Source organism: Denticeps clupeoides, chromosome 14, assembly GCF_900700375.1.
Source record: "Denticeps clupeoides chromosome 14, fDenClu1.1, whole genome shotgun sequence".
In the NCBI taxonomy this organism is placed as follows: Eukaryota; Metazoa; Chordata; class Actinopteri; order Clupeiformes; family Denticipitidae; genus Denticeps; species Denticeps clupeoides.
The window spans coordinates 3,480,049-3,507,454 of record NC_041720.1 but is presented as its reverse complement, the minus strand read 5'-3'; the positions used below and the strand labels follow the sequence as shown (position 1 = coordinate 3,507,454).

Below are 27,406 nucleotides of genomic sequence, written 5' to 3'. Positions count from 1 at the left end.
ATGCTGAAAATTCCGAACGTTCGTTAACGTCAGATTGGTATTATGTTGAAGGAAATAGCCCAGCCCCGCCCCTCTGGAGGAGCTCGGACAGCCTGATTGCTAGAAATGCCATCACGCCTCCCCGCCCCTCCACCAGCATCTGCCCCGCGCCGTCTGCCAACCTCCTGTTTGGGGGGGGTGGGGAACAGCCCTGTAATACCACCCCCGACCAGCAGGGGGAATGTCTCAACGCGCCCCGGCCGGCGGGCGCCTCGGGCTGTGTGTTGAGGAGGGCCGTGCGCTTGGAAGCGCGAATCGGAATCCCCTTGTCCGCGCCAGCCGCCTCTAACCGGGAGCCCCGTGTCTGGCTGCGGTGAGCCCGAGCGTCTGTGGGACTCGGGAATTCCAGGCCGGCCCCGCCCCTTGCTGCTCTATTTAGCGGCCGCCTTCCTCTAAATGTGCTGACCGGGGTGGAAATGGCAGGTCGAAGGGGGCACGTGCGCCGCGCTTCCTGTCACTTTTGTAAAGGGGCGGCTCCTCCTAGCGGACTAAAGAACAACACGAGGGGCAGGCGGGGCAGGCGGGGCCGAGCCAGAGTCAACGTTCTCCTCCCCCAAGACAGCGGCTCCGGGACGCTTTCGCCTCGTGAACTTGGGGGATTAGGAAGACACCTGGAGGACCCCACAGCCATACACGACATGTATCTGGGTTGCTCCAGGGCAGCCTGTGGTTGTAGATCTATGCCGTAGGTCGTAACGTGCAACCCCAATCCACCTTCTCCTTCGGGACCCGCTTCCATTCCGCCCAGCGCGTTTTCAGGGCAGCCCGAGGAACGTAAGACGGAACTCTGCTCACGTGCTGTTGATGATCTGGAACTTCTCTCCTTTCCTGAAGCTGAGGTCGTCCTCTGTGCGCGCCTCGTAGTCATACAGCGCCACGAAGAGGGTCACGCCTGCAGAGAGCGGGGGAGACACACAGAGCCGGGGATCAGCGGCCTGAACCGCGAGGGATAAAACGTCACGAGGAACTTCATGGTTCTGGAGGAACTCACGATTGTGCTGGACAGTTGGCAGGAGCTACATTTAAAAACGTCATTTCCGCCGCAAAATAGAACAGAAATGATATATTTGGAGGGAAAGGTCCCCTCTGCTCCGTTCCCTTCCCTGGACTGGTGCGGCACAGCACTGTAAAAGCTTAGCGGTCCCATGGGGGCTTTCGGACAGTTTACAGCCCGACAGGGTCGTCCGCTCACTAACCGCATCTCTTATTTATTCGCTCGCTCGCGTATTTCAGAACACCGAAACACATGTCAAACGTCTCAAACTGAAAATAACGGGTTAATGACACCGATGGTGAGATTTCTAATCGTCCCTCAGACATCCTTCTCTACGTTGCGAGCATCTACGCAGGCCTGTCACCTACATCCTCATCTGTCACACTTCGTTTTTCGATCCGTTACGTCTCGTTTTTTTGTGGCATCTCGGTGGCATCGTGTGAAATGAGCACTTCGTTGTGCCACCGTGGAGAATTAAGGCCTCAGAGGAACACGTCTAGCCAAGAGATGGACAGTGGTGGCTTTTAGTGGTCCAAGACGCGAACTCACGACAGAAAGGCTGCGGGTTCAAATCCAAGAACCGACCACTGAGGTGCCCTTGAGTGACCAGGCAACCCCACCAAATCAAACCCCACTTACTACCATTGTGTCCCTGAGCAAGACACTTAACCCCGAGTGTCTCCGGGGGGGGACTGTCCCTGTAACTACTGATTGTAAGGCGCTCTGGATGAGGGCGTCCGGTAAATGCTGTAAATGTGAATGATAAGCGTATCTTCGTGAAAGAGTTACGGGCTCGTGGTCCAGCTGCAGTCGGGAGGAAATTAAAATGTTAAGTCCCTCAGTCTCCTGGGACCGTGGCTGTGGATTATTCAGGACAGGAGTTAATCCGCAGTTTCACCAGGATCCACGGCAGGGTCGCATTTTGTGCAAGCGTGCCCTGCATGGTGGAAGGACTTTGGGGGGGGGGAATAATGCCAACGTAATCCGGGGTCGGGGGTCATGCAGATGCTTACCCGTCCCACCGCGCGTGCGCAGCGTCCCAGTGTGACAGGAGGAGGAGTTGACCCCTCCGAAGACGGCCATCCCCTGGCCGACGGGCGCGTGGAAGTTGTTGTAGTTGGGGATGGCGGTGACCCCGAAGCCGCTGGGGTAGTGCTGCGGCGTGGGGTCGGCCCCATAGCGGTAGCCTGCGCTCTGGGAGATGCTGGTGTCTCGGTCCTCGGTGAGTTTGGCTGCTTCTTTGTCCTTGCATTGCACGCAGCCCATTATCTAGATTCTGCAACACAAAGAAACAACACCCGCTTTTGGTGGTACGTGCAGACGATGCAAGAAGCCCCCCTCCCACCTCGCGGCACCACAAAATCCCGGAAGGTGTCCCGTGGCATCCGACACCAAGTCCGGCAAATTGAGAGGAGGGGCTTCAACACCTCCACCTTTCAGGCACGTGCGTGTGTATAATTTTATATAAAACCCGGCGAGACGACTCCGCGGTAAGCAGATAAACTCAATATGATGATTAAACCGGAAGCTCGGGCCTCGGCGTGTGATAGGCCGATTGTCTCGGGTCCGTCGCGCTGGGCTGTACAGAAGGGGCCGGCTGCCGCCATTAATATTAAATATTAATATAATGGCCATTTCTGTAGCGTGATTGCGTGTGATAAATAATGGATTTCTGATTTCAGATTGGAATGCGAATTCACGAAAGGACAATAATATTGACAATAATACTACTGAGTGGCTAGTAGCCTAGTGGGTAACACACTCGCTATGAACCAGAAGACCCAGGTTCAAATCCCACTTACTACCATCCTGTCCCTGAGCAAGACACTTAACCCTGAGTGTCTCCAGGCGGGGACTGTCCCTGTAACTACTGATTGTAAGTCTCTCTGGATAAGGGCGTCTGGTAAATGCTGTAAATGTAAAAATGTAAATAATAACGGGGTGGGTTGGAGATTGGACAAAAATAAATAAATAAATGCACGTTAACAGAATACAGTGTGCAAAAATGAGAAATGGAGTGTCATTCATAATCACACACACACACACACACACACACACACACACACACACACACACACACACACACACACACACATTTACAGCATTTACCAGACGCCCTTATCCAGAGCGACTTACAATCAGTAGTTACAGGGACAGTCCCCCCCCTGGAGCAACTTAGGGTTAAGTGTCTTGCTCAGGGACACGATGGTAGTAAGTGGGGTTTGAACCCGGGTCTTCTGATTCATAGGCGAGTGTGTTACCCACTAGGCTACTACCACCCTACACACACACCTCTCCATCCGGCTACAGGACAACCGGCTGAGCACGGAAAACAGCAACAGTCATCAGGCGACCGGGAGCGCCGATTATTCACCGATGATGCTGTAGAATCGGCCTCAGACCGCACCGCTCGGTTTCAGGGTTTTATTTCACGCCGACGCCCTTTTTGTTTTGCCCGAGGGCCGGCCTCCCGGCAAAGCCTCTGGCATGTCTCCCCGAGACGCAAGCAGGGCGAAAGAATGCCGTCCCGGAAGCGCACCCCTTGACCCAGACGGCGAAAGGCAGGAAGCGCAAGCCCAGAGACGGAAGTCCTTTCCCGCGATTCATCCGGAGTGGGCGTGGCTGCTCGCCCACTTCTCATGACCTTCCGGCCGGCAACACTGAAAAATGGCAATATGGTAAACGGCTCAAGATGCTCCACTCGAGTCCCTTTCGGGTCGTTAATGTGATTAGAACAAAACGGCCTCCTGCCGTAATGCGACTGGCCAATCACAATGGGGAGGGACGCCGAGGGACCTGCACTCCGCCAACAACCGCGGCTCCTATTGTTACAGGAGAGGACGGAAAATAAGGAGCGTTCGCAATGGCGAGAGAGCGGCCGGCCCTTAATAATGCTCAAATCACCGCTCCTTCGGTCCGTATCGCTCAAGGGGTTTGGAGACGAGCAGAGCATTTTGAAAGCGGGTTAAAAGACGATGCGAATAGAATAACCGAGGGCAAATTAGTACCGGTGGGGGATGGAGCCTGAATAATAGCTTGTTATCAGTTAACCCTAACCCTAACCCTAACCCTAACCCTAACCCTATTATGAAAATGTGATTATTTAAGATTAATACGGGTTCCCCGGGACTGTCTATGGTCCTGCGGTGGATAGAAATGCCACTGGCCGTCATGTGAAGTGTTGCAGTTGCTTTTTAGACTGGATGTAAAAATGAGCACGAACGTATTTTTTTTTGTTCAGTCACTCTCGAGACTGAAGAACCAGTGGGATCATTTGATTTTTTTTACTGTAAAAACGCTGACACGACTTCCTGTCTGCGCCCAACATTGTGGGTGGTAGTAGCCTAGTGGGTAACACACTCGCCTATGAACCAGAAGACCTGGGTTCGAATCCCACTTACTACCACTGTGTCCCTGAGCAAGACACTTAACCCTAAGTTGCTCCAGGGGGGGACTGTCCCTGTAACTACTGATTGTAAGTCGCTCTGGATAAGGGCGTCTGGTAAATGCTGTAAATGTAAATGATGGTTGGTGAATGATGTTGATGACGTCTGCACTACTACTGTAAGATGAGCGAACTCTCCCCATGCACCACGTCTGCTAAATTATGGCCTGTAATCCTTAAAATCGCTTGATTCCAGTAACCTCTTGAACTTGGTGACCTGGCCACCAACACCAAACCACAGTGACATGCTTTTAGAATGTTAAGAGAATCAGAAAACCTTCTCAGAAAGAATTGAAGAATTTTCACAGAGGGACGAAACACACACACACACGCACTCCAATGAGAATAAAGAATAACGAGAATAATGAATTATGACAATAATGAGAGTTTACTAGGCCTAATGCAGCAATGCCTTTTGAGATTAAAAAAAGTAAATATTGGTGTTGTGTAAGGAGCAGAGCTCTCTCCCTCTCTCACACACACCCCTGAACTCGGTGAACTCTTCACTGCAATCTTTGTGCTGTACACACACACACACACGCACACACACACACAGACACACACACCAGGGGTTTCATCCACTCCTTCTACGGCCATATTCACTGGTTAATTATTCTCAATACATTTTTTTCATGAGATCAAATCAGGCCTACATCAAAAGCGGAACTTGTGGAGAAAAAAAAATACAATTTCGGCCGGGGTGAATTATTCATGAGGGAGCAGTGAAGGTACGCCGCACGGGAAAAATATAAAAAAAAATACATTTAAGGGAGCACAAGCTGCTCCTCCTGGGCATGCATATTTAATGGCAAGATGACGGGCGAGATCATTAGCGCCGGAGCCGTCGTGCCACGTGACTCTTCTGCAAGAGGTGAGGCCCCCGGGGACTCAGCACCTCAGACCCCGCCGACCCCCACAATACGCAGCTCTCACCTTCAAAGGGGGAGGGGAGGGGCGGGGCTGCTCTAAAAATATTACAGAATCTTGCTAAAAAAAACAAAAAAACACGACGTTATACATTTCCATAACAATCGTGACGCTACTGTCATTTTTAACAATAATTTAACAATAGAAATTGCATAAGTGCGTCTCAAAAATGTTATTTTTTTCCGATTTGATTAAGGTGAACATTCTTTTATGCATGTCTGCATGGTTGATGTTTACTATCAGAATCTCCATTTATTAGAATAATAATCTTCCAGTTTCTCTTCCACAAAACAGTAAGATTAAACCTCAGCAGCTTCATTTCTACAGTGAAATAAGCTTCAAACAGAAAGAACCGCATTTGAGATGCACCAGCATGCGGCGAAATTCGTTATTGAAGCAACATCCCCGTGTGTGAAATTCCCGAACCTGCTGGAAGTGACATGCTTCGTGCACAGAAAACGTCCGCAGTGTGAGACCCCGAGTGTCCGGACGCCACCTTCACGTGGGGCCACGGTGGCCTGCGAGAGAGATGGAGGCGGATGAAGGAAGAGAGAGAGAGAGAGAGAGAGAGAGAGAGAGAGAGACAAGCAGTGGAGGGGGGAGAGAAGACACTCAGACAGACGCGGCTGTGGGCGACGCCCCTCTGCTGGTCCGCCAGCCACATCAGGACAGGGAGACGCATCAAACGATACCCAACACAACAGGGTCTCCCAGGCTGGAAGAATCATGTGGAGAATATGCACTCATTCCTACTAAGTATAGCCCCACCCCCTATATATACTATATATTAGGGGTACGTATTGGCAAAGATCTCATAATATGACATGTATCACAATACACGGGTCACAATACGATTATATTGTGATATTCTACAGTTCATTGAAAATGTAAAAACACGGCTGGAATGCAAGACGCTGTGTAATATCTGTGTGGATCACATTACATTCATAATTCAGCCAAAACAACATAACTCAGAACTGAATTTTGTTCACAAAAATATCGACATTTGATGACGCTGTATCGACACAATGTCACCACGTAACATATTGCGATATATTGCTGTAACGATATTTTCTAACACCTATACAATATTTAATAGATTTTATTCTATTTATAATTCCCTTGTACGTACACATCTTGTACTGACACTTTTCTTGCAGCTTTGTTGACTTGCTGAAAGATTTTGTTGCCCAGGCAACAGTACAATGACAATTAAAGGTCTTGAGTCTTGAAGAAAGACCGGAAGGAGGGACAGTGCATAATTTGAGAGACTCCCGGACGAATAAAAAAAAAAATAAAAATCATACAGAGAGGGGAGGGCGGTGGGACATCCACAGGGGTGAGGCGGGCCACGAACACTCGACAAAGGGAGCGGGATAATGATCAGTGTGCGGAGCATTGAAACGAGGCAGCCGCGCGGCCCGCCCGAGGCTCTACAGGAGCCCTCCGAGCCAGCGCAACAAGGGCAAAAAACAGCCTGCGAATGCGGGGACCTTCGCATTGTCGAAGCTCCATTTTTAGAAATAAATGTTGTCTAAATTTCCTTCGGGATAAATAAAGTAACTAATAAAGTAACATGCACTGGTGTAAAACGCATCAATGCTGCTGACTTGATTCATGGAGAGAAGGTGGACGGAAGCGCGGTTGTAACGTCACTTGGCAGAGCGCACATCGGCGCTGGGGGAGTCCTCCAATTTACAGGACAGCAGAAGACTCGCGGTTAAGGCAGCGGCCCCGTAATCTGAAGGTTGCCGGTTCGAGTCCCGATCCACTGAGGTGCCACTGAGCAAAGCACCGTCCCCACACACCGCTCCCCGGGCGCCTGTCATGGCCGCCCACTGCTCACCAGGGGTGATGGGTTAAAAGCAGAGGACACATTTCGTTGTGTCACCGTGTGCCGTGTTTCAAAATGACAATCACTTCACTTTCACTTTACTCTCCCAGCCATCAATATTCTATAAGTGGCACTGCACCATTACTCGCGTCGTATGGTTCCATGTTTAGTTATAAACCTGCACCGTGATTGGCTGATTGGTATTCAAAACGAATCAGATTAAAACACCCGAAATGAACGTCACAAACGTGATGACATGGGGGCCACGCCCACTACAAACACCAAAAAGCGGATTATTTGCGCCTTTATTTACACATTCTGATGGGCGAACTTGAGAACGTGACTTGCAGAGCTGAGGGGGAGGTTAATTTTATTATCGTTATGCTGGTGTCGGAACGAAGTGGCGTTTTTTTTCCGCGCCGAACGTTACGGAACGTGCTCTGCCGAGCGCGGCTGCCGGAGGAAGGGCATAACGGAACGCTCCGTAATGAAAAGGCCAGCGGGGGCCGTTGTGTTCCCCCAGAATAAATTACCCGCACAAAGGCGTCTATTATCAGCCGTCAGAAAGCACCGTAACGGGGAGTGTTTTATCGAGTCAGTATGTGTGCCTGGTACAGGATGTGTGTGTGTGTGTGTGTGTGCGCGTGTGTGAACAGAACGAGCCAGTCTGGAGAGACGCTAATGGTACGGCGGTAAGGGAGACGGGGCTCATGTCAGCCTCCCTCTGTGCTGTTATGGTCTGGAAGCAGTCGCCATAGCGATAACCTCCTCCCCCTCCTACGCAGACGCGGGTCGAGGGGAGCGCCTCGACTCCTCCGGCATGGCGTTCCAGCAGGCTGCCCCGGCATCACAACACCGGCCCGACACAGGTGGCCTGTCTGTCACGGGGGGGGGGGTTGACAAGTCAGGACGGGGCAGGGGGCGGAGCCTGCGTCGTGGCACCATTGTGTCGTAGAGGCTCAGCGTCAGATCTCGAAGGAACGTCATGGCTGCAGGGCAGCTCGCTGTTCACTTAGCAGCGATGCGCTTCCCTCCGTAGGCTTTCCGGCAGGCAGGTGGCGGTTAAAAGCCATCCTGTCGGGGATTATAGCATTAACCCCGACCCATATTCACGTCTGTACAGTGTCACGGCCGCGCAGAAAGCACCGTGTCCGTTAAACCTCCCTGGAACAAGTGGGGGATTTTTTTTAAGGTGTGAAAGGATGTCAAAAGAAAATCTTTCACTTATGCACTTGTGACTCATGAGTGACTGTCACGGTCGATAAATGGCTGACAAAAAAGAAAAGGTGAAATGGAGTCCAGGCAGCGCGACCCCTGATTGACCCCTGATTGCCCAGATGCCATATCTGGTCAGCAAGATCACTGAAAGTGGTCTCTCTCTATATATATATATATATAGACATACATACATACAAACACACACACACACACACACACACACTTTATCCACTTGCGTACACGCGCACACACAAGGCAGGTTGCCCTACTGGTGACCTTGATTTAATGCTGCATTGTTTGACCTCTGACCTCCTCCACTCAAATTCCCCAGGGCTGCTCTTGAAATTCGCTCCGACTTCCACAGCTACGCCATCAAATCATAAATAAATGCATGTAATGATATATAGTATTTGTCAGTGGTACAATACATAATTTACTACGTTCATTTCGCGCGTTGCTGCTGTATTCAGTTCACATCGAGGACATTCTCCGGTGTCGAGCGCGACCCTCAAGGTCAAATTTACAGGGAACGCTTACGTACGAGCCATAGGCGACAATCATGCCAGCGGTTATGAGAAGTTCAAGGAGACGTTTGCATTGATGGTCCAGGAAATAAAAGAAAAAAAAGTTGCCTTGAATCATGAAAACAACGGCCGTGTGAAGGCCAAGCAGAAACAGTACTGATCACTTGGAAAAAAAATTTGTTGGTGAGAATTCGACAACCATTTTTATTGCATATATTCCATATTCACCCAGGCAACGGTATATTCCCTATTTTTGATTGGTCCAAGCCAGAATAAGCTAGCAACTGGCTAAATGTTGTGCGTAATTCTCTGTGCCTGGTGTCACATTTATTAGTATCTACTATAGAGTTACACCATTGTAAAGAATGGAAAAAAGGAGCTTTTCTTAGAATCAAAGAGAAAATGTGAGCTACTAGCTCAAGTAGCTTGAATAATAAATATTTCATTACTCTTTTAGTTGAATGCACATGTGACATACTGGCCTCTCTTGCTCAAAATGAAATAAGTGAGAAACATTTTTGTGTAGAAAGAGCTATTAACAAAACACCTTCCTTTCCTGCACAAAGCACAAGAAGTTAACTTAACTTTCTCCGCGCTGCGACGCCAACACGAGGAAGCAGACCATTGTTCGACAAAATCCGCCGAGTTTCCTCCACTTCCTCCCGCGTGGCCCAGGTAAGATAAAGGGCCGGGAGCTCGAGGGATGGAGGGCAGATTGTACAACTGCAGCCGCCCGATGCCGGACGGTAAATCGCAGCTACGAAACCCTTAAGTGTCCGCGGGCCGTGTCTAATTCGAGCACCAAGCTTTGAAGCAAGTCCATTGAGAGGCTGGTCGGAGAAAACGGTAGAACGTGCCAGTCACGTTGGAGCTCGGCAATCGTGACGGTGCTTACCTGTGTTCAATAAATCTCTACAGAAAGAGACGCACGTGACGAACCGGCCTGCCGTTCGGCAAAACACAAGCCTGCCACCTAAAGGGGCGCGTAAATCGCATTTTTTTCGCGGTCCTTGGACGGCATGCCAAAACGAAACGCCAAAATGGCGCGGAGCGCTGACTGTTGCTCTACAAGGTGATGCGGTGCACAGCAGCGTTGCATCCTCGCTGGAGGTGTCGCGGGGCCGCCCGGTGGCTCCGCCGCTCTCCCTGCGGCAGGATGTGGTTTGGTCTGACGCGCTGACAATGGCTGAGCAAACTTTCCATCCACGCTGGTTAGAATGATGCACAGAGGCGGTAACCAACGTCAAGCCGTTTATGGTGGCCCGGGAAGGCCGGCGAGAGAACGTCTTAATGCTTAAGATACAAATGAGCTCACTGGCCAGTGTGGCACCACCAGTAGGGCGCTGGCACACTTTTAGACCCGCATCTCTGTGGACGTGCGCGCGGAAGATGTTGAACAGCGTTAGCGATCTAATAATGGAAGACGAATTATGTAGTAAAGCCTCCGAGATTCGGTGTTGTACTGAGGTCGGGCAGGAAGCTGAAAAGTGTGTGACAACGACGAGATAATATACATAACGTGATGTGATTGTCATTGTGCACACAGTGAAACGTGTCCTCTGCATTTAAACCATCACCCTTGGTGAGCAGTGGGCGGCCATGACAGGCGCCCGGGGAGCGGCGTGTGGGGACGGTGCTTTGCTCGGTGGCACCTCGGCGGCTCGGGATTCGAACCGGCGACCCTCTGATTACGGGGCCGCTTCTTTAACCGCTAGGCCGCCACTGCCCTCATCAGATTTAAAAAGAGAACGAGCACGACTGTTGTGCCCGGTTGGCATTGCCATGTGAGCATTTCCCCCTGACTCACACCTGCCCATCACACACACTCTCACGCGCCGCCACTTCGGCCACGTTGCTAGGAGACTGGAGTCCGTAGCACACGGCGCCGGCGCGCCTGCAACCTGGTTAGGAGTCGAGATGGTTTTTAGGTGACAGACAGCGAGTGAACACACACACACACTTTAAAGACCTTCCAAAACACCAAGACCACCATCTCTGCACAGGAAATTATGCACAGGCTGGTTTTCCAGCACCCTGACAAAGGGCTAACTGAGTTAACGAGTTAACTAGTAGCTTTCCGTTGCTGCTGGTTAATTCCGTTTGTAGCTAGTTAAGACATTAAAACTAACCAATAGCTTCCTCTTGTTGCTAGTAAATTCATTTTGTAGCGAACTGCTAGTTTGTCATCAGTGTAATGAACAACTCCCTCTTGTAACTTCATTTTGATGATTAGATAGCTGGCTACCTGGCTAACGGTTGTCTAGCTAGTTAGCTAAGCAGTTAGCTCCCAGCCTCAGCGTTGGTTTATTGCACAAATTAGGTTGAAGAAGACACAGCATGGGTACTAGATGAGATGATGGCAAATGTGTCCCCGGCGGCAAGACCTATTTAGTAACAGAGGACTAGCGGGTGAGGAAGCGGAACCATAATCGGACAGTTGACGGTTCGAATCCCGAACCGCCAAGCTGCCGCAGAGCAAAGCACCGTTTGTTGTGTGCCTCGTGTGCTGTGCTGCAGTCACTTCACTTTCATAAAAAACACGATCTGTCATAAAGTGACAGTGGAAAAACTTCCATCATGGGTATAAATGGTACCTGGTACCAAATGTTCAGATTATCAGGGCCAAAGTCTAGCTTCCCGACGTGATTTATTTTCACAGGGTTGGTGTAGCAGAAATTAATTTAACACATGCATAAATATGTCAAGCTGTTCATTCCAAATAACCTGAACGCAGACAAATGTAGTTCAGGAAATTATGCATTTTGGTAATTCTGCCACAGACGAGGCATTTTTTGGAAAATGTGCTTTTAATTTTGTGCCCCGCCGGGGCGGAGGGTAGCGGGTTCCACTGAGACCTCAGGGACCGTACGAGTCATAAGCAACACAAGCCGAGGGCCACATGTCCAGGCTTCCTGCCCCACATCCCACCAGCTTCGGTGAGAACTGCCAGCACATCTGCACAGCAGCTCTGAGACAGCCGGCCCGTACGATCGAGTCTGTAAACCTTCAGCATTTTCTGGAAGTATGAAGGGAGTCATTTTCCATATGCACCAAAAAAACAAACCAAAAAAATCTATGACGTTTCAACACAAACGGAAGTTCCTCTGTTTTTCACGGTGAAAGTGGTTGCACAACATTAATAATGAAGTCATCCTCGATCACACAGGCAAACATTCTTAGCAAGTCACAGGGAATTTCAAGAGAATTTCCAGTGACAGCTGCCCACCAGTTCATCACTGCTCGAGGCCATTGCATGCATGCACGCACACCAAATGTTGTTATTATTAAGCCGGCATCATTATGGTAACAATTACATCATTTCAGCTTTATTAATATTACCAAACACACGTTCTTAAACAGAGCAATGGGCAGGACACAAATGTGTATGTAGGAATAGCAAGTGATCAGCAATTTTGGTTAACATATTAACCCCCATGAAATATTAGGACAGAAAACTAGTCTCACTTGTTAAAACCAACTTCCAACTCCACAAGCATTCAGACAAAACTACCACACCAAATATTTCAGTGTATTATGGGTGTCAAAACTGTGCAACGCTTCAGAAAAATTATGTTTATGCAATAAAAATATATACAACTAAAATGACCAAGATGTTGTGATGTCACTCGTCTAAAAGCTATGATAGTCAGTACTAAGATCTAAAATGTGTTGCATTGTATGAATATTTTAATTAACCTGATGCACTATTCAATATAACATATACAAACTGAACCTTGAATGTCTGGGTTATGATAATAACTTTGAATTTCATTGAATTTGGTAAGAATTTTACATCGCAAATCTTAAATATTAGGACAAATAAAAGCGCAAATATTACAGTTTTTTTTCCATCATTTTGGTTTAATTTTCCAGACAATCACCCATTAAGCACTTCGTATATGACAAAAAATTCTACTTATTATTAAGAGCTTATTATGCAGTAATATGTCTTCTACATTTTAAGGACCCAAACCAAACCCTTGTGGGTCATATATTTTGCATAAACTGGGAATATTTCAGCGATGGCACATCAGAGAAAGTCGTCCATATTATCAGCAGGTTTAGGTTTTAAACATTATGTTTTTTTCTTTCAAACAGATATTTCCAATTGTTTTAGCCCAATGAAGTCATGAGTTCTATCTGCATACCAGCCAATTGCTTTATAATAGCTTTTCGGACCCAAGCACAAACTCCCACACACAAACACACACTTCCATACTGTTCAACATGTGGCCATTCTGGCTTCTGGCGTTGGCTGGAGCCCATTATCGGCAGCATGAGGGGACCGCCTCCAGCAAGAGGAAACAAGCAGGACATCAAAGCGCCTCTCCCCCCTTCAGAGCTTCCATTATGCTACAAAACACTTCGATTTTTCTTTTTTTTTTCCGGTGGCCCCCTTTTTCACCTCCAGTGCATCCCCACCGACTAAACTGAAGCTGATCCCCCCTGCCCAAGTGTTTCTAACCGCAGACCAAGGAGACTTGGGCTGCTAAAAGCTTGCATCAGAAGGAAGCAGGGCCCAGGGAGGGCTAATAACACGGAAAACAGTGACCTAAATAAGATCTGCTGAATGGAGAGTCCCTCGGCGAGAGATACACACCGACTGTATGACACCACGTGAACGTCAGCACCCTCCTCTCGGCCCTTTCTCGGACTTTATAAATAGATCTTTTTCATTATAGGGCCATGGCCCAGGTTTCCTTTTTGACGAAATTGTGTTCCGATGTACTAAAAAGGAGGTTGTAAAATGTTATAATTCCATCTTCACAGCGGCAGACAGACTGACTCCTACTTCAAACCCTTACGGGAAAAAGTAGGGTTCCTTTTTCTTCCTGGAATAAAGTGCAATTCTGAGTTGCTTTTCGCTTTTCTTTAAAGAAAAGACTATCAGTGAAAAACACTCAGGATCTTGTTATTTTTTTCTGGAACTGTTTCCTATGAAGTCACTCATCCATTCTGGGATTTGGCTCATTTGCAATCGAGTGACATCCTGCACATGGGCATCAATGCCCGAGAGACCGGGTCAAAGGGACCATTGTCAGAACACATTTGAGGACTGGATCGGTTTAAGAAAAAGGGACACAATGTACCTGTCATGGTCATCTCCAGGAGCGTGCAGCAAGTCTGCTCTGGACAAAAGGGCCGGCCAGATGCTCCTGCTGGGCCTCCAGACGCCCGCGAGAGAGGCCTTTTCACGTCAGGCTATAAAATTAGCAGGTCCTCATGCCCAAGTGGGCCGAGCGTATTCCGATCTCATCAGAGCCGCGTGTGTTTAGGCGTGCGGAGATAAGAGCAGCTGACAGCACCTCCCCAAGTTCTCACCCATATTAGCATGAAACTGGGCCAGGCTGCTCTGTGTCACTGAGACTGGAGAGGTTTCTGGGTGATGAGGAAGGCAAAGTCACACACACAGTTACACATGCATGGTACAAGAGAATTAATCTTACATTTTGGTATATACACACACACACACACACACACATAGAAACATATATAATGGCAAGCCAAATGGGAAATAAATCAGTCATATAACAACAGGGAACTGAAAATATTGAATGAAAATCTGAATAAATCAGCCTAGTACAGACCCTGACTACAGACTAACATTGAAAACACAAAACTTTCATTCCACATGTTCAGACTTTCAGTCCATATATTCAAGTTTCATTCCATATATTCAAACTTTCATTTCAATACAATTTATATATATGAATGTTCCCAAGAATAGTGAATACTTTTTTTATTCATTGTTTAATCATCAACAGGCTAGAGGTAGAGTACTGCAGGACTCTCTAGTCTGTACACCCCCCCCCCCCCCCGTCTCCCCAAAACCATGTAAACAAATCCCCAACACCAAAAAAAATGCAACAACACATTAACAAGACAATGCTCACCACCACAACCAGCCCCGCCCCCAACAGCTAACAAAACGGCAGCGAACATCCTGAATGAGGGCAACATTCTTAATGGCGTCTGGGAGACGTAAACACAGACGGGCGGGGCCCGCCTCGCATTTATAGGTACTGCACACACATATAAATGCAAGATGCACATGGTGCTGAGGGGAGGGTGACAGACAGACGTCACTATACTACTTATACACTACAATAATAAGAGCAATACTCCACCAGAAAGGCCCTGCATGGGGCACCACGGGTTATTCCTCGGTCCCCCCGGCAACAGCCTGCAGCTTCACAGACGCCTCCCCATCCTGCAGATCCAGCGGTTGAAGAACGTCACCTCCAGGCCTTACGCTTACACTTATGGTGGCGGTGGTGGCCTGGCGGGTCATTGGAAGGACTGAACCTCCAAGGTGCCCCTGAGGTCTACCTTGATCAAGGTACCGTCCCCACACACTGCTCCCCGAGCGCCTGTCATGGCACAAACTGCTCACCAAGGGTGACGGTTAAAAGCAGAGGACACGTGCGGTGCTTCACGATGACAATCACTTTCACTAATGGCCCACAACAACAACGGGGCAGTAGTGGCCTAGTGGTTAAGGAAGCGGCCCCGTAATCAGAAGGTTGCTGGTTCGAATCCCGATCTGCCAAGGTACCACTGAGGAGCCACTGAGCAAAGCACCGTCCCCACACACTGCTCCCCGGGCACCTGTCATGGCCGCCCACTGCTCCCTCACATTTACATTTACAGCATTTATCAGACGCCCTTATCCAGGGCGACTTACAATCAGTAGTTACAGGGACAGTACCCCCCAGTACCCCACTCAGGGTTAAGTGTCTTGCTCAGGGACACAATGGTAGTAAGTGGGATTCGAACCCGGGTCTTCTGGTTCATAGGCGAGTGTGTTACCCACTAGGCTACTACCACCCTATTCTCAGGGTGATGGGTTAAATGCAGAGGACAAATTTCACTGTGTGCACTGTGTGCTGTGCTGCTGTGTATCACGTGTGACAATCACTTCACTTTCTAACATGAAGCAAGGGCCAGTCTCCCCTCCCCAGAACAGGCATCTTCATCCTCTGTGAACTTTGACACTGTGCCTTGTGACCCATGAAGGAGCTGTTATAGAGCTGTTATCAGAGCCTTTTCTCAACAGACAACGTAGTGACGACAAATTCAGCCGAGACAACACAGAAGCAAACATTATAAAAAGTAAATAAAACTCGGACGAACCGCGTCCTCCACATTCCTGCGTTCGGGTCAAAATTCCATTGATGGGACGCCATCCTGCAACGTCAGGCAGTAGAGCTGTCTGCAGGTTCACCTCAGGTCACTTTCGCCTGCAGAACGATGACGGGGGAGCCGGTGACTCATCTGAGGCCCGAAACCCACACCCCGCCTCCCACCGCAGGAAGGTGCAGAAGGTCACGTGGCCGAGTGGGCGGGAGTGCAAGCCGCCCCGCCCACTTCAATTCAAACTCACTTCAAACTTACATTCAAGGAGCCGGATGCATCGCTCCTCTCTCGTCCGCCGATCGTTCGCACAGCAGCTTCCGCAAAATAAAGAAATACATAAAACCCCCGCCCGTTAACGTTGAGCCTACGACGTAGCAATACGGTGGCGCGTGGCGCCTCGAATTTTAAACGCTCTGCTGTGTTAACATTCATGGAAGGTGTGCGTGTCCCCTTCTACATAATAAGAAGCCACGGGGCCATTTCCTCTCGTGCTTTATTTTAGAAAAGAGTTGTACTCCATGTCCATTTATAGCCTCCCGTTCGGTTCCCCTCTCCGGCGGTTTGTCCCCCGCGTAAACGCCTCTTTCCTCTGCGAACCCGGGGACCGGCCAGCGCGCCGAGCAGGAAGAGGAAACCCGAGAGCCATTGACAGTCTCAGCACGCCTTTTTTTTTTATTCCTTCAGAGGCGCTCAAAAGAGAATAAATGAACTGGTGGGACAGCAAAAGAATGGCGCTCTGCAGCCGCCGGGCCTGAGTCCCTCTCCGAGGGCGAAAAGCCGCCAAGCGCTGCGATGATACCAAATCTGCCATCGTGCCCGCTGTGCGTTTCAGCCGAGGACAAAAGTGGCAGGAAAACGTTGCACAATTCACCCCCGAAGCGCATTTGTGGCCCTTGTCAACGGCAAGTGACAGACTGGACTTACTGGAGTTGCGCTCACTGGGATTCATACAGAGGTGGCCTCTGTGGGACACACGGACTCACTCATTTGCACAACTGTCAGCAACTATAACAAACCGAGGGCACTACTGGGCGCAAAACTCAAGCGGTTTGCCCGTTAAACGCCACGACCAAGAGGCAAACACATTAAACCATCGTTTTTCTATACAGCAACATGCTTACCTGGAGTTTCGGCGTGTCAGGACCTTTATTTGCTCCTCATTGCTTTGTGCACCATGAAAACAGGGGCCCTGTGGGAGGACAAAAGCACTGAATTATTCATCCCAGTTTTTTTTCCATAAAACATGACTATCAACTGGCGGAAAAAAAGCAAGCAATGGCCGCGGCGCCGGAAAGTGGGTCTCGGAGCCCCCCCGGCAGCTCTGGTGCCGTCCGGCTGCAACCTGTACGGTGACAAACAACAGGTTGCGCAACCAAATCAACCCAGGCGCTGGGCCTAATCCCAACCCGCTTCAACGTGGCCTCATCTCTCGAGCATGTCTGTCCCGAGGACTCCGGCGGCCGGCACGAGGCACTTAGTGTTATTGCCGGGTATTAAATAGGAAAAACGAAGCGGCAGGGAGTTTCTCATTCTCAAACGGAGAAAATTAAAACGATTTATGCATCCGCAGTTCCTCTTTCAAGGAACTAACATCAATCAGAGGACAACGGCGGCATCAGCGCATTCAGTCACAGATGATCTATGCCGAGGCTCTCAGTGTGCTAACATCAGCTCATTCAAACATGCACAAATAAAAACACTACGTCCTCGCACAATCCATCAATTCTACTGATGATGAAAAGTGCCAGCTTGGAGCACATTTTAGAACTTTTTTGCAAGTCACACCAGCTAGATCAAGCATAAGCGACCTTTCTGTTGGTTTGTTAGCCAGTTTTCCAGCTAGTTTGTACACCTGTCACAAAACCTATTAAAACTACTCACCAGCATACTGCTTTTCTGCAGGGAGGTCATGTCTGGTCTTAGGAAATAAGCTTTCCTGTTGGATAGTCTTGTTTTATATATGCTTCATACCAGAGGTGTGGACTCGAGTTACATGACTTGGACTCGAGTCAGACTCAAGTCATTAATTTGATGACTTTAGACTCGACTTGACAAAATGTAAAGAGACTTGCAACTCGACTTGGACTTTAACATCATTGACTCGTGACTTCACTTGGACTTGAGCCTTTTGACTTGACAAGACTTGCTGTTTCCCAGAAAACCCAAAGATTAAAAAGCATGTTATTACTGAACGCTCTGTATCTTTCAATGTCTGTGTATATGTGCGTCTGTGCGCGTATTTGCTGTCAGCAAGACATCCAATCAAATTAGATCCACGTTGTTTTGAGCCAACAGCATCAATCCAATCAAATTACAGGACAACCAATGCAGTGGAACTCTCAAATAACGCGCCAGTTAGACAAAATGATACCAAAGATAGTTTCGTTCGGATATAAAAACTACGAGGTGGTCAACAAAAAACGAATAGCAGTATGCAAAACATGCGGGTCGAAGATTACAGACGGAGATGCAACAACTTCCAACTTCGTTCGACATTTGAAGTTGCACAAAGAACGGTAAGTTCTGAGTGAATGCTAACGCTTATTTGCTAACTTTTCTTTGCTGTGTAGTTAAATCAGTGAGGCTGTAAACTCGCTATTAACATCGCAAACTGGTAATCTGTCCACTGCGAGTTCACTCCCTTAATTCGTACACTTATTAAAGTGATTTTTTTAAACCTGGTAGGATGAGATACTTATACATAACATTAGTCAATGTACAGTATCGCACACAGTAGACGGCGGTCAGCAGCAACGTGTATTTTAGCCACCAACAAAGACATACAATGCATACATATTAGTGGTGGGCCGTTATCGGCGTTAACGTGCTGTGTGAGACTCTTATGGGGCGATAAAAACTTGCTGCGTTAACGTGAGACTCCTATCGGGCCATAAAAACATGCTGCGTTAATGTGAGACGCTTATCGGGCGATAAAAACGTGCTGCGTTAACGTGAGACTCTTATCGGCGATAAAAAAATAATCTATTCACAAAGTTGGGTTGGGAGCTCTGTCTATACTACGCAAGCTATTGTGCCGGAGTTAAATGGTTACACTAGATTTATAAGTATATTTCTTCTTTCTTGTGTCTTTTATGTTCTTATTTTCTAAAGACTTTTATTTTGTTTTTGAGACCCGGTTCAGGTCTCTTGGACACATGGCGTGAGCTGTGAGAGGTGCGTGGGGTTTGTGTGCAAAAAGTTATTTCTTTCATTTTAATTTATGTACATATTAGGAATATTTTGCATGTGTGTTATTTTGTGAATATTTTTTTATGTTCTTTTAATACTGTATATTGTAGAGAGAGGTGCAGAAAGACGCGATGTTCTGACGCGACCTTGCTTTTTGTACAGGAATGCAGTATTGTAAATTGTGAATGCTTTATGTTAATGTTCAGTTCTCTTGCACACATGGCGTGAGTTGTGAGAGAGAGAGGTGCAGAAAGACGCGATGTGACGCGATGTTCTGACGCAACCTTGCTTTTTGTACAGAATACACTTTGCACAGAAAATCTCTTGGGTGTCAGCTCATCATTTGTGGTTCAAGAAACGAAATAAAAAAATTACACAACGCAGAAGAAGAACCGCTACACTATGATGACTTTCATCTTGATATTTTAGCGCGGATGTATACCTAGCCGAATTGCACTGTAGGGGGCGAGAATGAGTCTTCGAACTGTGAAATTACCACATCAAACGTGACGTGGTAACATGGATGCAGCTATTTAAATGAATAAACAGTTGGTAAACACAAGTACATCTCATTTTCCACTTCCCGCGGTTAAGTCTATTATGTTCATGTATTTGTTACAGGACAGGACAAACTGCTGTGGAACTAATTGAAATGCAATATGTCATGGAAATACAATGTTACCACTTTTTGTTCGAATAATTACAGTTGCACTTGTTTTTTCAGATGCGTTTATTCTGTAAAGCAGTGGTTTAAAATGAAGAATGTTCTTAAAAAATATGAGTTAAATGTTAAAAATGAAGTTAATAGTGCAATGTCAGCACTATTTATTTCTGCAGTTTCAATTGTACTTGTTTTAATAAAACAATAGATTTTAAAAGCATACACGATCGGTGAAAATATATTATTATTGTGCGGTAGAAAAGACTTGAAAGGACTTGAAACTCAAACTGCAGGATTTAGGACTTGACTTGAGACTTATCAGTCTTGACTTTGGACTTGACTCGACACTTGCATGTCTTGACTTGGCACTTGACTTGGGACTTGAGGGCAAAGACTTGAGACGTACTTGTGACTTGAAAAGCAATGACTTTGTCCCACTTCTGCTTCATACTAGCAATGCTAATCTAGGTCATGCTAACATGCTAATGCTAAATGAAGTGGTTGTCATTATTGTATTGATCTAGGTAATGTTAACATGCTAATGCTAAAATGCTAACGCTAAGTGAAGTGGTTGTCATTGTTGTATCGATACAACATTATATTGTGATATTTTACGTGCTAATATTGTATCAATAAATATCATCACATCAAATATCAATATTTTTGTATGCAAAAATATGGTGCTGGCTCAGTCCTCAACAAGCACCACACCAGCCATAGATAACTGACTTGGCGGCACTTACATTTACATTTACAGAATTTACCAGACGCCCTTATCCAGAGCGACTTACAATCAGTAGTTACAGGGACAGTGTCCCTGGAGCAACTTAAGGTTAAGTGTCTTGCTCAGGGACACAATGGTAGTAAGTGAGATTTGAACCTGTGTCTCCTGGTTCACAGACGAGTGTCTTACCCACTAGGGTACTACCGCCCTTAAATATCTTGTTTTCAATCTTATGTATTTTATCTTAACATTTTTATGTGTGTACTAGTGCAACATGGTTAAAATTCCGACACTAGCTTGGTGGGTAACACATTTGCCTAAGAACCCAATGAAGTCCAAGTTTATGACTAGGGCTGTATCGGCAAGAATCTAACTATGCCGTACATGTCAGGGGTTACGATTCAATATATTTCATGGTGATTCACAGAAATATTGATTAGATATTGATGCTGTCCATAATAAGAATCAATAAAATTCTTGTAAAAAGCGTTGTTTAAAAAATTGCATAACGTCCTACAGGTTGTGTCACCATAGCAACCTGCTGCCATGTCAGTGTGTCATTCTTTGCTTCCCTACACTTGGACCTTCTTTGTGTTGGTACCCAGCCCTGCTCACCCTACTGCATTTTCATCCGAACAGATCTGAGATCATCTCCTAAGCAGACAGAGTGCAGCACACTTGGTTTTCCCAATTTGCGCAGAATAAGCGACAGCAGATCCAGTTGGAGATAGAGCAGCGGGCCTAAATTGGTTGGCTAATTTGTTTCTGTTTCCTGGCGTGTGGGTGTGCTGGCGTGCTGATTTCAGGCTTGCTGTGAACGTCTCACGGCTGTGAAAGTCATTCTCTGACTGCAGAAAGGCAGCGCTGTGACATTCTTACCCCTCCTTCCAACTTTCCTTGACCCATTGTTCGCCTCTGTTGTTCTGCAGCAATGACTTCACGAGCTGGAGCGCCGTCGTTCCTGGACGCAGGCACCACCTTAAACTGACACCATGCCATGTCTCCATGGGTTGGAGTTCAGTGCATTTTCAACACCTCCATTCGGAGCTGGGTAACACAGGCATCCACTTAGTGAGCCACTGACGATGGCGACTCCAATAAACCAAACCTCCTGAAAAATCGTGGCATCAATGGCAAACAAACTTATTACAGAGCATTTATAACCTCTTCCAAGCTACGGCCCCCGCACAATAAAAACACCCATAAACATCTACCAATTCATACATATCGCATATCGTCTCAACGTGGAGAATCTCGACACAGAACTACCTAAACAAAACACAATTCCAACGGCACGCACAAAAACAAACATTACCAAAAAAAAACAAAAAACTCGGCAGGACCGTGTACAACAGTGAATAAATCAAATTTAAAAAAAAATGTCAGTGCAAAAACCGCACCCCGACTGGCGCCGGAGGACCCCCAAAAAGGTCAAAAACCTCACCAGGCTCAGACGATTCATACGAGGCAGGAACCTTGCGAGTCGGTCGATGCGATTGCGAGATACGCCTGCTCGTACTGTACAGAATCACAGTCCAGAACACGTGACAGACATCGTTTCTGTTGATTCTGAAAGGAGACCTAACTATGATCGCGCCAGTTTTTACGTTTGGGGATATTCTGGTGCAGAACGGCAGCTTGTCCTGTTGAATCTTCGTCTGGTGAAGCACATCTCTTGAGTGCAGAAGACGTTGAGGCAGACAATAGTGTTGGCACCCATAGGGTGCCACTGTGCCACACTTAAAAAAAAAAAAAAAAAAGAAAACGATTCAAGCAATGCCATGATATACAATAATATAGATACAGTTCATTTATTCCATTGATTATTGAATATAGTTGGATATTGAATATAGATTTAAGATTCAATAAAAGGTTCATTTTAGTACTATAATTATTTAAAAAGATTCTAACCAATAAATATTGTTCTTGTTGAGTCAGTTTTTTGCATGTTGTTCTTTTGAATGGGGAACATTCAGGAATATTACTTCTACAGCCTCTCTCAGACGTTTTCCATCTTCATTTTCTCTGATCCAGTTGACATATATGCTGATTCCTACACTCGTGAGTAATTTCAAGGAGCGCCGCGATTTACTATTTAAAAAAACTATATACTAATAGACCATGCAGTTGCGGAGATGATTAAAATTGAGTGTGTCCGTTGGGCCCAGGGCTGAAGAGGTTAATAACATTTTGTCTAGAGGCATACAGCTCACGAAGTCACTAGAAATAATCAGAAAAATGTGGGATCCCTTGGAGGAAGCACCATCTAACTATGGCCTTTCCAAGAAGATGTGCTCCCTGCATGGCTGGGATGGCAACCTTATGATTTTGCGACCCCTGAAGGTAGAAATGTTCTGCCTGACAGCAAAAAAAAAAAAATGATAAAAAAAAAAAAAAAACACTGTTTAATTGATGGTTTGACAGCAGATTTTTTATTCTGGGCACCAACGCACGGTAAAAAGGGACCTCGGCCTTCCCCTGCGCCGAATGGGAACGTGTAATTTTCGGGGCAGCGGTGCAATTTAGCCGTCCCATGTGCCCGGGTCCACTCCGCGGCCCTCCGAGCCGCATGCGGCTCTCGCCCAGAGAGGCCCGGGGGCACCGCCGGCTCTCTTTTCATCCGACAATAAAATATAATGGCGTGGTGGGGTCACATGACCTCCCCAGCACAACAAGACCAGTCTTTCCTGTCGCCGTTTGGGGGGCCGGGGGGGCACATTCTCTCGTGTCCGCTCCCGCATGATGCCGGGGAGCCGACTCAGGACCGCCGGGAGGCGGGCGGGGCCGTGGGAGGGGCGGCGGCAACGACAGCGACAAAAACAGCAGCGCCTTCTACTACCCGTCGTATTAACGTCACATTTGAAGGACACAGAGAGGGACTCTCACGGGCCGAACAATGACACGGCTCCCAAATGCCACCGTGGCGTTGCATTTTATTCAGGACTGAACACAAAGACGTCCCTGTCACACGAGGACAGACGCAACTTTTCACTGGCGAGAATGAACTGTGCGCCGCTGTAGCCAGACGCGGTGCGGGCCGAGTGATTGGCAGGGGGGAGAGTGTTTGGGACGGGCCGGATGGATCTGGGCGGCGCTTGCCAGTTAATCTGATTGTCAACGTCCCCCGACAGGCTCCGGGGAGCCGCATCAGCACCGCGGCGGAATGATAATAATGCTGCAGCGAGAGCGGAGGCCCAGCCTTCAGCAGCCCGGAACTTCACTATTACTTCGTTTCCAATACGATAATTCATAAATGACCAACGGCTTTTATTTCACCCGGGGATGTCCAAGGAGGCGTGGCTAGTCCATCTGGAAATGACCAGAATCTTAACTAAACTTAACTACAATTAACACTGAAGCTATTTATTTCCAATACAATAATACGTAAATGACCAACGCTTTTTACTTTACCCGGGGATGTCCAAGGAGGCGTGGCTAGTCCATCTGGAAATGACCAGAATCTTAACTAAACTAAACCAAAATTGATAATGGAACTATTTATTTCCAATACAATAATACGTAAATGACCAACGCTTTTTACTTTACCCGGGGATGTCCAAGGAGGCGTGGCTAGTCCATCTGGAAATGACCAGAATCTTAACTAAACTAAACCAAAATTAATAATGGAACTATTTATTTCCAATACAATAATTAGTAAATGACCAACGCTTTTTACTTTACCCGGGGATGTCCAAGGAGGCGTGGCTGGTCTATCTGGAAATGACCAGAATCTTAACTAAACTAAACCAAAATTGATAATGGAACTATTTATTTCCAATACAATAATACGTAAATGACCAACGCTTTTTACTTTACCCGGGGATGTCCAAGGAGGCGTGGCTAGTCCATCTGGAAATGACCAGAATCTTAACTAAACTAAACCAAAATTGAAAATGGAACTATTTATTTCCAATACAATAATACGTAAATGACCAACGCTTTTTACTTTCCCCAGGGATGTCCAAGGAGGTGTGGCTGGTCTATCTGGAAATGACTATACTAAAAGGAATACTGGAACTATACTGGAGAATTTAACACAACTCTGCTTGTAGTTAATGGCTTTTAAAGCCATTTTATGTGGTCTAATAGGTCAGGTTATCATCAAAACGCATACTGACACCTACAGCGTTTCATTTTATACCAACATAGACGGTGATGTGCAATGCGGTGTTGCGCACTAATATAATGACCCAGACAGCCACTGCCGTATGTCATGGCAACCAGGGGAACATTTTTAAAGCACACATATATTTAAAAGTGAAAAAAATGATAATAATGGTGCATTGTGGCAGATGCCCCGTGCCACACACACGACGTCAAAAACAACGCGCACTACTAAATATGAGCGGCTTGGGCCTTTCTCGGACGCAAAGACATTGCATATCATTAATAAATCACAAAACAGGCTGTGTTGCAGTCACTCTCGCGTCGAGTATTCGGGACGAGCGCCGCCACCCACTCAGCTACTATCATTATTCACAGACGTGCAGCACGAACCCGCCTTTCAAAGCGCTCACTGTTTGTTGGGACCGAATTCTTGTGTTTCACGCCCGCCATCTTACAGATGTGCATAGTGATGTGTGCCGAAGGCGGTGCTGTTCATTTTAACCCCACCCACCCCGCAACCGTTTTTGCAGCGAATGTTAGCACGGTCGCATTTTTTGGGTGAAATACAAAGTCCAATTGTTGCCAGTGAAGCGCTTAGTAGAACATCACGAGACTTCAAAACTCAGTGTCTACAGTCCTCTGTAGACAATGTTAATCGCGTACTACCAAGTTCCCGTAGGTTTTCAGGTGGCTTGTGATAGGCTCCACCCACTTTGACATTGGCCAATGGCTTCTTTGAGGCACGTTCAGCAGACCAGTCTGGGTAATATGAAATATTGAGGTTAAACTGGCCCTACAAGACTTAGTCAGGAACATGGCAGAGGATTCTCAGGAATCTGCTTCAGTCCCATAGTCACTGTCCAACAGGTGAAGGTGGTAGTGGCCTAGCGGGTAACACACCTGCCTGTGAACCAGAGGACCCAAGTTCAAATCCCACTTACTGCCATTGTGTCCCTGAGCAAGACACTTAACCCAGAGTGTCTCCGGGGGGGGACTGTCCCTGTAACTAACAAAATTAATAATGGGGCAGTGGTGGCCTAGTGGAAGCGGCCCTGTAATCAGAAGGTTGCTGGTTCGAATCCCGAGCCGGCAAGGTGCCACTGAGGTGCCACTGAGCAAAGCACCGTCCCCACACACTGCTCCCCGGGCGCTTGTCATGGCTGCCCACTGCTCACTCAGGGTGATGGGTTAAATGCAGAGGACAAATTTCACTGTGTGCACTGTGTGCTGTGCTGCTGTGTATCACATGTGACAATCACTTCACTTTACTTTTACTTTAACAGCAAGGGCGTCTGGTAAATGCCGTAAATGTAAATGAGTGGAACTGAGTAGGCACTTGGTCACAAATTCGAAATATTTCCCGCCTCTCTCGCTTTCCACAGGCAATAATCCTCAGCTCCCCGACGGCACGTCTGACGGCCGTGTGGCCACCTCAGACCCAAAATACTCGAACCCGCGGTTAGCACGGCCCATTTATTTATAGAACTTAAATATAGCGGAGCTGGGCCGCGCCGGGAGTCGGACCGCAGCCGCGGGGCGGGATCTGAGAGCAAAGCTGCATCGCTCGGCGGTGACGGAGGAGGGACGAGGCGTGGCACGTATTCCGAAGTCGACAAACAGACACGCGTGCGCGCAGTTATGCGATCGGGGCCACGCACCCCGGGGACCTGGTGAAAGCAAAGCGTTGCCGCTGATTGAATTCCGTTCGAAGGAGCGTTCCCTCGGCGGCCGTCTCCGCTGGCTGCAGCCGCCTCGGCCCTGACCGCAGGTTGTTCTTCCCATTTCTCTGCCGAGTGAACGCTGGAGTTCCAAACGGGCCCGAATTCCGAGGTCCAATGTGTCAAATGGTCCGTAGTCGAGATTTAATTAAGCTTCAGCATATCTTCTCTGTTCTTCCGTTGGAGAAGGCCTCTTACGTACAGTTGGGTTCTGAGTTCTTAAGCTAGTGGTATTCACAGATCAGAAATTAGGAGGGGTGTTAGAAAATATCAATACAGGAATGTATCGCAATATTGTATGCAGTGATATTTCACCGATACAAATTTCATCGATCAAATATCGATATTTTTGTATACAATTTCAGTCCAGGGTGGTAGTAGCCTAGTGGGTAACACACTCGCCTATGAACCAGAAGACCCGGGTTCAAATCACACTTACTACCATCGTGTCCCTGAGCAAGACACTTAACCCTGAGTGTCTCCAGGGGGGGACTGTCCCTGTAACTACTGATTGTAAGTCGCTCTGGATAAGGCCGTCTGGTAAATACTGTAAATGTAAATGGTGCTGTCGAGCGTTATATGTACAATCTCGCAAATATATTGTGATATAATCGTTTCGTATTATAATATGTATTGTATTACGAGATCCTTGCCAATACGCGCCCCTGGTCATTAGTGAACCAAATTAGGGATTTCTATGATGAACGAGTGTCTGTCAAATGCTGTAAATGTGAACTTTCCTTGAGTTTGTGGTGCAATTTTCTTGTATTTGTCCTTGTTGGGGATCAGAATTTCAAAGCTTTCAGCCCAACCTTGATATACAGTACAGGGCAAAAGTTTGGACCCACCTTCTCATTCAACGTGTTTTCTTTACTTTCATGACCATTTA

General features: G+C 47.4%; 1 protein-coding gene across 5 annotated transcripts in view; it reads right to left on the bottom strand.

Moving 5' to 3' along the window:
- The window catches only part of fynb (FYN proto-oncogene, Src family tyrosine kinase b), a 44,058-nt gene that overhangs the window by 14,122 nt on the left and 2,530 nt on the right, over positions 1-27,406 (bottom strand). For 3 of the 5 annotated variants that reach the window (XM_028953518.1, XM_028953521.1, XM_028953522.1), the window contains exons 2-4: positions 17,240-17,307; positions 2,047-2,309; positions 835-931 (exon numbers count right to left, since the gene is read on the bottom strand). In XM_028953518.1, coding sequence (XP_028809351.1) covers positions 835-931; positions 2,047-2,299 — 350 coding nt within the window. In that variant the 5' untranslated portion in view covers positions 2,300-2,309; positions 17,240-17,307. Of the gene's footprint in view, positions 1-834; positions 932-2,046; positions 2,310-9,876; positions 10,076-16,115; positions 16,135-17,239; positions 17,308-27,406 lie in introns of those variants that run through there. The other 2 variants (XM_028953520.1, XM_028953519.1) reach the window with 2 other exon arrangements.